The 12,500-nt window shown below is 35.8% G+C and overlaps 1 protein-coding gene across 4 annotated transcripts in view; it reads left to right on the forward strand.

Moving 5' to 3' along the window:
* Positions 1–12,500, forward strand: part of LOC137619550 (lipase lipl-4-like) — a 110,991-nt gene that overhangs the window by 86,700 nt on the left and 11,791 nt on the right. For all 4 annotated transcript variants that reach the window (XM_068349647.1, XM_068349648.1, XM_068349650.1 and 1 more), the window contains 2 exons: positions 10,839–10,953; positions 11,668–11,818. In XM_068349647.1, coding sequence (XP_068205748.1) covers positions 10,839–10,953; positions 11,668–11,818 — 266 coding nt within the window. The remainder of the gene's footprint in view (positions 1–10,838; positions 10,954–11,667; positions 11,819–12,500) is intronic.

Genomic DNA, 12,500 nt, shown 5'->3' on the forward strand with positions numbered 1-12,500 from the left:
GATCCTCCATATTAGAGGCGGATTAGCAAGTAGACCGTATCCTTAGGGACTGATGGTGGGTATCATACTATAGTCAGAGAGGGGTCGTAGATAGCAAAATCGGCGGTAGATAGCATACTATAATAGCACCAAAAAGTCTTTATTCCCATAAGTTATGCGACCATGGTATACAGTGAACCCTCGTTTATCGCGGTAGATAGGTTCCAGTCGCGGCCGCGATAGGTGAAAATCCGCGAAGTAGTGACACCATATTTACCTATTTATTCAACATGTATATTCAGACTTTTAAAACCTTCCCTTGTACGTAGTACTGTTAACAAACTACCCTGTAATGTACAGAACACTTAATGCATGTACTACAGTACCCTAAACTAAAACAGGCACAAATATTAAAGGTGATTTTATATCATGCATTTCCTAAACATGCTAAAAAGCACGATAAAAATGGCAACCAATGTTTTGTTTACATTTATCTCTGATCATAATGTAGAAACAAACTGGAGGTAGAGCTTTGCTTATTACCCAGACATATTTCCCATACTTTTCCCTTAGAACTACATCACATCTTCCTACTTTAGATATATATATATATATATATATATATATATATATATATATATATATATATTATATATATATATATATATATATATATATATATATATATATATATATATATATGTGTGTGTGTGTGTGTATATATATATATATATTTATATGTATACACATATACATACCTACATATATACATAAATACATGCATACATATATATATATATATATATATATATATATATATATATATATATATATTACTGTATATATATGGGTTATGGAAAAAATCCGCGAAGTGGTGAATCCGCGATGGTCGAACCGCGAAGTAGCGAGGGTTCACTGTATTCTTATTCTATGGCAGTAGGTATTATTCATGAAAATCACATTGCTCTTCAGATAATACTTTATTATTTGGGAAATTATCTTTCAAACAACGGGAACTGCCTCTTGCATTACGCGTTGAAAGGTTTTGCTAGAAGTTCCAAACAAAAAAGTCTATTAATGAAATATCTGCTTTGATGTTGCTACTGTTTTTAAAATATTTTATTTTAATTGTTCATTATTTCTCAGATCGTTTATCTATTTCCTTATTCCCTTTCCTCGCTGGGCTATTTTTTCTCTGTTGGAGCCCATGGGCTTATAGCATCTTACTTTTCCAACTAGGGTTGCAGTTTAGATAGCAATAATAATAATAATAATAATAATAATAATAATAATAATAATAATAATAAATAATAACTGTAGCAATCGAACCAGTAATAATAGTGTTATCCAACAGTGACAATAATACTAACTTTGCCTAAAAATAAGCTTGTTGCATATGCAGATGATGCTACTCTTTTTGTATCAAACCAGCACCTGAATGTAGATCTGAAGTTGCTGAATACCTAAACCGAGATCTAGCTAAAATTCATGCATGCAAATTGTGGGGCATGAAGTTGAACCCTAACGAAACTCAAAAGTATGATTGAAAGTAGGTTGAGGACCGTGGCTACTCAACATACAGATCTCTACTTTGATAATGTTTCTTTAATTATATAAAACTCCTTCAAAATTTTTTGTGCGATTCTTGATTGCAAACTTACTTGTGAGAAACACATTCGGTCTATTGAACAAAAAAATTGCTTATTAAGGAAGTCTTAGGATTTTTTGGTGATCAATCTATGCTGAAGAATTTTTTTTTTAACTCTATCATTCTACCTCGTCTAAATTTCTCATTCCTGATATTGATATTAATCTTTGGCACCGTCATTCAGTTAGTTCATTATACTTATTGCTTAAGATTTTCATAATTCTAACCATCCTTTCATTGCATTCACATCTATCCAGACTATACCATTCTGCATGTAGTATTAGGTATGCAATTAGTTCTGATGGTCTTGCTTTCTCCATTACAGTGGACCCCCGGGTACAGCGTCCCCAGCTTACGTTTTTTTCACGATATGATATGGAATACGAAATTGTGTCCCCTTGTTACGGCATTTTCCCCACCTCACGGCATCAAATTCCAGAATTCAAACTTGGCGGTCGGTGCGCATATGACTGGGTGAGTCACTCGCCTCACGCCACGCTCATACGTCACTAAGATGCTGGTCTGCTATTGGTCGGTGTCAGGTGTCACTAAGATGCCGATATGCTAATGGCCAAAATCCCTCCCACAATGCCTGAGAGAGATGCAGCCTCTCTATCTTTCTCTCTCTGTTATTCGCGCGCTCAGTTCAGAATCTCGCGTGTTTCGTAAAGACTTTATCTCGTGAGAGTGCTTGCAATATCGTATTTTTTGTGCATTTTAGTGCTTAATTCCAAATTTAATTATTTTGCCATGGGTCCCAAGATTGCTAGTGATGTTAAAGGGAGAAGTAAGAAGATGATTACTGTACTATGGAAACGAAAATGGAGATAATAAAGAAATACGAAGAAGGCATGCGCATCATTATCCTCGCTAGCGCATATGGCCGTAACCAGTCAAAGATTGGTACAATTATCAAGAATAAGGAAGCCATTAAAGCAAGTAAATCTTCTAAAGGCATGACTGTCCTTGCCAGTGGAAGGACCTCAATCAATGGCGAGATGGAGAGACTCCTACTATGGATTAAAGAGAAAGAAATCGCTGGTGATACACTCACGCAATCGGTAATTTTGCATAAGGCGAACGCCATCTTCGCCGATCTTGTGGAAGCCCAGAGAGACGGCAGAGACGAAGGAATGTCGCAGCAACCCCCCCCCCCCTCCACCCCGAGAGTTCAAGGCTTCTCATGGGTGGTTTGATCGCTTTAGGAAGAGGACTGGTATTCACTCAGTCGTCAGGCATGGAGAGGTGGCCAGTTCTGACAAGAAAGCAGCAGACAAATTCCTCAAGAAGTTTGAGGAATTAATTTCCAGAGAAGGCTACATTCCTCAGCAAGTGTTTAGCTATGATGAAACTGGCCTTTTCTGAAAAAAAAAATGCCCCGTCATACATATATCACAGCAGAAGAAAAACTTCATGGTCATAAATCGATGAAGGGAATTGCCCTCGCATTTTGTGCAACTGCCAGTGGGGACTTGAAAATTAAGCCCCTACTGGTGTACCACTCAGAGAATCCTCGTGCCTTCAAGGTACAAAATATCACAAAGGATAAGCTCTCGGTATTTTGGAGGTCTAATGGCAAGGCCTGGGTCACGAGGACCATACCTATTGAGTGGGTAAACGTCTGGTTCGGTCCTGCTGTCAAGAAATTTTTAGAAGAGAACAATCTTCCTCTTAAATGTCTCCTGGTACTGGACAATGATCCTGCTCACCCTCCTGGCCTTGAGGCCAACATATATCCAGACTTCTCCTTCATCAATGTTCTCTATCTACCACCGAACACCACCCCTCTCCTCCAGCCTATGGACCAGCAAGTGATTGCCAACTTCAAGAAGATTTACACGAAGCATCTATTCAGAAGATGCTTCGAAGAGTCCGAAAGCACTCAACTCACCCTCCATGAATTTTGGAAAGGGCATTTTGACATTGTTCAATGCCTGAAGATGATTGATAAAGCTTGGAATGAGGTTTCACGGCGCACCTTCAACTCCTCATGGAAGAAACTGTGGCCAACTGTTGTGACAGAACGCGACTTCGAAGGTTTCGAACTCTCACCCGAAGACGAGGCCATTGATGATCCTGCCCCTGAGGGTGATGTTGAGGAAATAATTTCAATCAGGAGGTCCATGAGGCTTGTTGTCGATGAGGCTGACGTCCATAACCTTATCGAGGAGCACAAGGGGGAGCTTACGACTGAAGACTTGAAGGAGTTGGAGGCAATGCAGTTGACCATCATTCAAGAGGAGCAGCACTCTAGTGGTGGTGAGGACGGGGGGAGGAGAAAGAAGAAATGACATCGGCAGAAATAAGGGAAACTATCGGTTGGTAAAAATACCTTACTAGATTCATTGAAAAAAAAAAAAAAAAACTTCTCACAGGTCGTCTTGTGGAGAGTGTTAATGACAGGTGCACGAGTCATTTTAGAAATATTTTGAGGAGTCGTCAGAAAAAGGCTTCTCTGGATAGATACTTCTCCAAAAGAGAAGTGTCAGAAAGCAAAGATGATATGAGTGATTCTAGTAAAATGGCTAAAAATGAGTTAAAGCGAAGATGAAGTGCTACTTTATAAAATTAAGTTCTAGAAAATTCATAAAAAAATTTCAAAAGACAAAAATAATAAAAAAAAAAGCATTTTTAACTTTGTCTTTAATGAAAATAAATTTATTATTAGGTGTAACATAACTAGCATTGATACGTTTTTATATCTGCCGTCTCCTCCCCCCTCTGCCTCCACCCACTACCAGCTCAAGTCACGTAACTCCAAAGGTAAATAAAATTTCATTTTTCCTTTACAGTACAGTATAAATTTTTTATTTATAATGTTATTTAATCATATACTGTGCATGTATATTATATATAAATAGTACAGTACTTACTATACTATTTTGATACTAATTTTTAATATGTATATAAAATTTTTTGTTTTTACCTGGGGTTTTGCACGCATTAGCTATTCTATTGACCACCATACGACATTTTCACCATACGATAGCAACTCTGGAATGGCTTAATGTCGTATGGCGAGGTCTACTGTATAAGGCTACACAGTATTTCAGAAGTTTTATTCCAGCTGTGACCAGAAAAAAGATCTTCATAACCTACCAGTTGAATCGATGGAATTACTCAAGTTCAAACTTGCAGCGACTGGTTTTATATTGGACAGGCTTACACAAGTACCTCTCGTACTTAATATATGAAAGATCTTTTTTAACATTGTTTATATTGATCTTGAGATATTCTATAAATTTTATTCATTACTTCTTTCCTTTCTGCACTGGGTTATTTTTGGTGGGAGCCCTTGAGGTTATATCATCATACTTTTCCAACTAGGGTTGTAGCTTAGCTAGTAATAATAATAATAAAAATAATAATAATAATAATAATAATAATGAAACTGAATACTGTTTTCCAACTGCTTCGATAATTAGATTTGACAATAAACGAGCAATATGCGGTGTGAAGTGCTCAATGCCTTGGAATGTATACGATAAAATCAATTACAAAAGGTCCTGTAGAGAGAGGGATTCTCCTATAATATAAGACCAGAAAAGAAGCCCTTAAAGTAAAGTAAGTGAAATACCGTAGGTGTGCTCTACCCCTATGCGATTCAATATTGGAACGGACATTTTGGATAACGGATGATAACTCGACTCCTTAACCTGCGCAAATGGTTTCCACTCTGCCTTGTCCAAACATGCTTAGCCTGGACAATATGGTTTGGTAAAGTTTTACAAGTCTACAGGGTATCATTTTAGATAATTAGCGTATTTTTTCCATTGGTTTATTATACATCCAAGAATGTAATGTATTGAGAAGAAAAGGCTTGTTTTACCATTATATACCGTTTCCCAGTATGTTTTCCCCACCCAAAATCACGAGTTCCCACTGGTGATACCCCATTATCGGTGGATATATATATATATATATATATATATATATATATATATATATATATATATATATATATATATATATATATATATAAAACGAGCAATATGCGGTGTGAAGTGCTCAATGCCTTGGAATGTATACGATAAAATCAATTACAAAAGGTCCTGTAGAGAGAGGGATTCTCCTATAATATAAGACCAGAAAAGAAGCCCTTAAAGTAAAGTAAGTGAAATACCGTAGGTGTGCTCTACCCCTATGCGATTCAATATTGGAACGGACATTTTGGATAACGGATGATAACTCGACTCCTTAACCTGCGCAAATGGTTTCCACTCTGCCTTGTCCAAACATGCTTAGCCTGGACAATATGGTTTGGTAAAGTTTTACAAGTCTACAGGGTATCATTTTAGATAATTAGCGTATTTTTTCCATTGGTTTATTATACATCCAAGAAGGTAATGTATAGAGAAGAAAAGGCTTGTTTTACCATTGTATACTGTTTCCCAGTATGTTTTCCCCCCTCAGAATCTCGAGTTCCCACTGGTGATACCCCATTATCGGTGGATATATATATATACATATATATATATATATATATATATATATATATATATATATATATATATATATATATATATATATATTTCAGAAACTATTCATTTCTGACAGGAACGAGTGTCATTTTCGAAGAGGACGAACCTTTTTCTATAAAAAATAAGCCTTTTCCCTAGGTTACATTACCCTGTAAAAAACTACAATAATACCATAGTTTTTTCCCTATGTTACATTACCCTGTAATAAACTACAATAATACCGTAGTCTTTTCCCTATGTTACATTAACCTGTAATAAAGTACAATAATACCGTAGTTTTTTCAGTAAAGTTGTACTGTATTACAGATTCTTATTTTGAACAGAAAATATACGTTTTCCTGTAGTAAATAACATCATCTGACCGAATTTGACCTTCATTTCAACCACAAACAAACAGAACAACCAGTTCGACTAACTTCAAGTAGCCGAACTGGTTGTTGTTGTTGCGGATGAAATGAAGGTGAAAACCGGTTAAATCCCGTTATTTTCTACAGGAAAACATATTTTCTGTTAAAAGGTTTAAATATAATGGCTCGTTCAAATTCCGTCCTCGCTTCACTTATCAAGAACGTATGTACTGCGCATTCTAACATTAGCAATGTTACGATAATGTTACGCTGACATTGCTAACGTTAGCAATGCTACGCTAATATTAGCATGTGTATTTTAAAGCATTTTATATATATCCTTTACACAATATATAAAAGAGTACAAAAGGGTACAGAACCTAACAAACCCACCTAACCTAACCTAATAGTTCCCAGATCACAACCCCTAGCCAGGGGCAAGCCCCCGGACCCCCTTCCCAGGTCACAAACTTGTACTGGCAAGCGGTAATGTTGAGCTGCGCACATTAAAAACATTTAAATTAAAGAAATTAATGACTTACTTTTATGACCCGGACGACGAAACTTGTAGGTCACCGGGGCGTTTAGACTGTGACGTCTTCACTTCTATGAACGGCACTTGGGACACTATAAACGTTGGGGTATTACATTATGTGATTTAAGGAAATTATCAACACTGGATGACGTATCAAAAAATTTCCCATGAAATTTAGCAAATGCTTTTAAGCATAGAATACTGCAGCCTTTACAAGTTTCTATAACTTCCATTGTAAAACAGAAAAAAAAACCTCACTTGAAATAACAAAGAACTGACTAGGACAAAGGTTTTCACGGAAAAGCATTTGTTGGAAGGGGTATGAAAAGACCAGTTGAAGAGATAAGGGAAGGGGGTATGGAAATATTAACCTCCACCCCCTGTACAAATTGTCCATACATATGGGTTCGCAATTGGTTAACGAAAAACAACGGAGTCTAGAGAGTAAACATGAATGAACTAGAACGGGAAACTTGTCCAGAGCAAGTATTTATGTGAAATCGGGGCGAGACAAGGTAATAACAAAATGTATACGAGTAATATAGCAAGATAAAATAGAGTGTATGACAAATAATATTTAATGGGAATATAAAATGAGGCGATTTTATAAGGTATCAGATAATAAAACGAGTAATTCTGGGTAAAATGTAATATGTATACGAGGGTATTACATAAAAGGAATGGTATAGTTGTACTGGATCAAGTCATATACTTGAATAAAGCGGGTGAAGTCGAATAGTTAAATTTGGCGAGTAGAGAAGAAGAAATACTATTGGCGGAGGAGGAGTCTATGCGCAGGGGGGAGGAGTTTATGCGCAGAAGGTTGAAACCTGCTATGTACATATGAACGAACGAGAGCGACTACAACCGAACCGTAGAATGACAAATAATAAATGAAAAACACTGCTAATGCTAGCATGTTACGCTAACATTTATCTTAGATTGCACAGCTCAATATTACCGTATTTTTTCATCGGTTTATTATACAGTACATTCAAGAAGGTACAATAATATCGTTTTTTCCCTAGGTTACATTACCCTGTAATAAACTATAATAATACTGTAGTTTTTTCCCTAGGTTAGATTACCCTGTAATAAACTACAATAATACCGTAGTTTTTTCCCTAGGTTACATTACCCTGTAATAAACTACAATAATACCGTAGTTTTTTCCCTAGGTTACATTACCCTGTAATAAACTACAATACCGGAAATCATATATTTTCTGTGCGAAAATCACACCCTGTATTACAATACAAATTTACCAGTTTTTTTTTTTCCTAGGTTACATTACCCAGCAATAAACTACAATAATACCTATGGTTTATTGCATAAACGTACTTAGCCTAAGCAACATAGTTTATTGTATAAACGAACTTAGCCTTAGACAACATGGTTTATTCCATAAACGAACATACCTTTTAACTGCACTGGTACCTTTCCACGTTCTCCAAAAGGGCGATGTAGGACAATTTCATTGTTTGTTTGAAATCCACAAGGTTCCAAACACGCCATCAATCCCTCTGTTATATTTTGGTTTTTGAATTTCTTGTTGTTGATTTTCACAACTGAAACACCCCATTCGTGACAAATCACTTCTTGTTTTTGGCTATCGCAATTCGCAACAAACTAATGATTCGAAAACACGTACATTATCAGCAAAATCGTCCAACGTAACTTAGGCCTAAGTAAAACTGACAACAGTCACAACACTGCCAAATATTCTCTAATTTCTTAGTTCTTACGATATTTACATAATCGATGGCTTTGATGTACCGGAATTTGAACAACTGTGTTGATAAACAAATCTAACGCACCTTGCACGACCACATTTGACAAAAAACTACAGAAGAATAATGAGTAATAAAGTCAAATCCTCAATAGTAGAACATTATACAAATCAAGGATCTGGAAATCATGGCTGCCGGATTCTCCACACTAGGCAACTCCACGCTCAGCGGTGTCGCTGATTAATCCCAGTTTCACCTCTCTAAGTCTCACTTGATAACGTTTGTCAGTTACACTATATTGAACTGAGGAGGATTTTTCTTGAGCTGACGAATCAATTCGTCAAAAGGCAACTGTTGTGCGGCAATTGCAATTACTTCCCTCAACACTGATTCAGGAATCAGTCTTTCAGTGAGTCGGCAACATCAAACGCTGAACTCCACTGAGCCTCCTAGTCCCATAGCATCCACACTTTCATAGACTTTACAATTATTGTAATTTTTACATAGATATCAAGGGGAAAATAAATAATAAAACACTCGTGTTAATTATTTATTACTTTTTATTACATTTTAATCGACATACATCATCTCTTTAACACTCTGATTCCACATTCCACACTTGATCAAGATGTGGAGCAGATTAGCCGTATCGATGACGTCAATTCCACGTTTTGACAGCCCACAATGAATCAGCCGACGTTTCATTGGGTGTAAACATCATAGATATAATAAGTCATATATTTAATGTTTGCTAAACGTTACGATGTGTTACATGTTATATTATTATTATTATTATTATTATTATTATTATTATTTGAAACCTTATATTGAAGCCCATCATTATAGTGGGCTTCAATAAAAGCTTTCAACTTTAATAATAATAATAAGGATAATAATAATAATAATAATAATATAAATTATATATATATATATATATATATATATATATATATATATATATATATATATATATATATATATAATATATATATATATATATATATATATATATATATATATATATATATATATATAGTGAATGATCAGTGTTGTCATTTATGATACATAAAAACCTTAAGCGATTCTTTTTAAAGCTAAGGCAGAGTGATATTTAAGTTGCACACGTTTTCTTCACAACTGATATATTATTTTACGTAATTAGGATAAAATAATGTCAAGCTCCATTTTTTCGATAAAACGTCTAAGAGTATTCAGGCAATTTTTTCTTTAATCTTTCTCTTTTTTTTATTCTAATGCATTGTAGCCCTAGTGTTTTGTCTATGATAACGATTTGTCTTAAAGGATTTACGAGCCGTGCCTAAAATTGGCCGTTACATGGAATCAAAGCTGAGATATCAATACCAAGTTAGAATTCAGAGATATCTGAAGAAATTATCTTCAGGTGACTTTCCAAAAGTACAAGAGATTTTGAGTTTTAAAACACACTTCTATTTGTTTGTTTTTTCAACTAAAAGCCGTGAAATCTAAGTAGAAATATCCAGTTCCTTTCAAATTCTCTCTGCATCTACCCACAAATGATTCACTCAACTTTATCTAAAGCATTATTCTCTCTCGGGGAAAATGAAAAGTATGCTTTTGGTGTCAACCTCACTGACATAGCTTAAAATTTGTTGAGGATTGGTTTGATATTTTTATCAGTAGCGACATGTAATGTCCAGAGAACTTGGGATGGAGTTCTCTAAATATACAGGGCAAAACATTTGAATAGCTAATTGAAGTGAAATTTTTCATCCATACCGGAAATGATGTGTCTTAAGTTACACAATCGTTTAGCCAAGGGATGTCATTTATTCATTCTCTCCAGTATAGCGACTAAATCTTGAGTTACTTGAGCCTGTTGGGAAATGTCCAAGAAAAATGTAAATACTCTGTCAATGCATGAAAGTTGGCATGTATCTGAATAAATAACTGGAAATTTATGAAAACTAATGTGTATATTTGATGAACTAAGACTTTGCCGTATCTAAGCATTGCATAATTGACAAAAAGTCTTGTGAAATATATAGACACATTGCCTACTTTCCTTCAGAGAGTCATTCTTTTATATCCTATTCAATAGCAATAATAATAGTATACTACTCACTTTTCCTCCTGCAGCTTTCATATTATCAGATGCTGGATATGACGTATGGCTGGGAAATATCAGAGGCAACATTTATGGTCGTCTTCACCGCACCATTACACCAAAAAATCCCAAGTTTTGGGAATTTAGGTAAGAAGGTATTGTCCACACTTACGCAGAATATTTTTTTATTTTATTGGTGCTCCATTCATTTTGCAGACACCCCTAACCCCTCTTGACTTACAAATGTTTAGGATGTTAGTGTTGGTGCTGACGGGTACAGGAACCAAACGCAGGCTAGGAAAGACAATATACCTGTACCCGATACTTGAGCCAGGTTGTCATCTTTTCTCATTGCTGGGCATCATTCATTTTCTAGGAATCTTGTATATACAGTACTGTATTACTATTTTACAAAATATGGCTGTAATGAAAAAGAAAAAATGAGGGTCAATTAGGCTATCTTAGAGTTTGGACCTATAGCTACAGTATTTTTATTCTCTATGTGAATGGGTGACATGTTGAAAGACGATTGTAGCTTAGTGGAAAGATCAGACAAGCAATTGCTGGGTCCCAAGTTCACGCCACTCTCACTGCTTCATTTCATTGTGTTTACTAGTAATGTAACAATACTGTTCATGTTAGTATTTGCTAGTTTATTTGGCTACTGATCACTTCAATAGCACTATATGACCTGTACCTTGCCTCTGCCAGGCACGAGTCAATAAGTCATCTTAAACCCTATATGAATGACTGCAATATTGAACGAGGAGGTGATCATTCATCTGTTCATAACTGTCACAAATTCCACATGTTTTCATGTCTTCTTATCATTATCATTGTTAAAACAAAAATGCATTTCAGCTGGGATACATGCGCCCGGTACGATATCCCGGCTATGTTGAAATACGTACGAACGACTTCAGGGGTGAATCAGGTCAGCTACATCGGTCACTCGATGGGAACAACGATGTTTTTTGCCATGATGAACATCCATCCTCACATCAATTCATGGGTAAGACTCATTCTCAAGATATTTTCAGGAAGAAAGACTTGTAGCAAAATAAACTTGATATTTAATTTTAAGATTATAACAGAGTCTGTGGTTTATGGATGCTGAAAAGATAGATGTACAGAAAGACCTACTCACCTGTAACCGTGTTGGGGGTTAGTGCGACTAGTGCCCTCTGTGGCAGTACACTGTAGGTATTACATAAGGGACCTGGCAGCATCCATTTGGCCCCTACCTTTAGCCACTTATTTTAGCCTTGTATTTCAAACCAAGTTCCTGCTTCCTTCTTTCAACCTCTTTTAACTTTTACTTTATGGTGTATCTGCGTAGTTCCACTCTAGTTATACTACAGTAGTCTATGGCCCCACTGGTCCTATGGCAAAGATTCGTAATGCCAATCTTACCTACCTGTTATTCTCTATAACCTGATAATAAAGCTTGTAAACAATATCCAAATTGGAGTCAACTTACTCATTGTCAGATATATGTTGAAACGTTTGACTCATGACCCATGAGGTTCAGTAGTGGAGTCAGGTAGGACAGTCGGCTTTAAGATGCAACCGTAGGAAAATCCCATAGTTGTACGACGAGGTAACACTTGAAATAGGTTGGACAGTGGGATGGATATAACGTAGAAGTATGAAAAGTGTAATGAATGAATATAACATAAAGAATAAAAGGTGAG

The sequence above is a fragment of the Palaemon carinicauda genome, chromosome 26, assembly GCF_036898095.1.
Source record: "Palaemon carinicauda isolate YSFRI2023 chromosome 26, ASM3689809v2, whole genome shotgun sequence".
Lineage (NCBI taxonomy): Eukaryota > Metazoa > Arthropoda > Malacostraca > Decapoda > Palaemonidae > Palaemon > Palaemon carinicauda.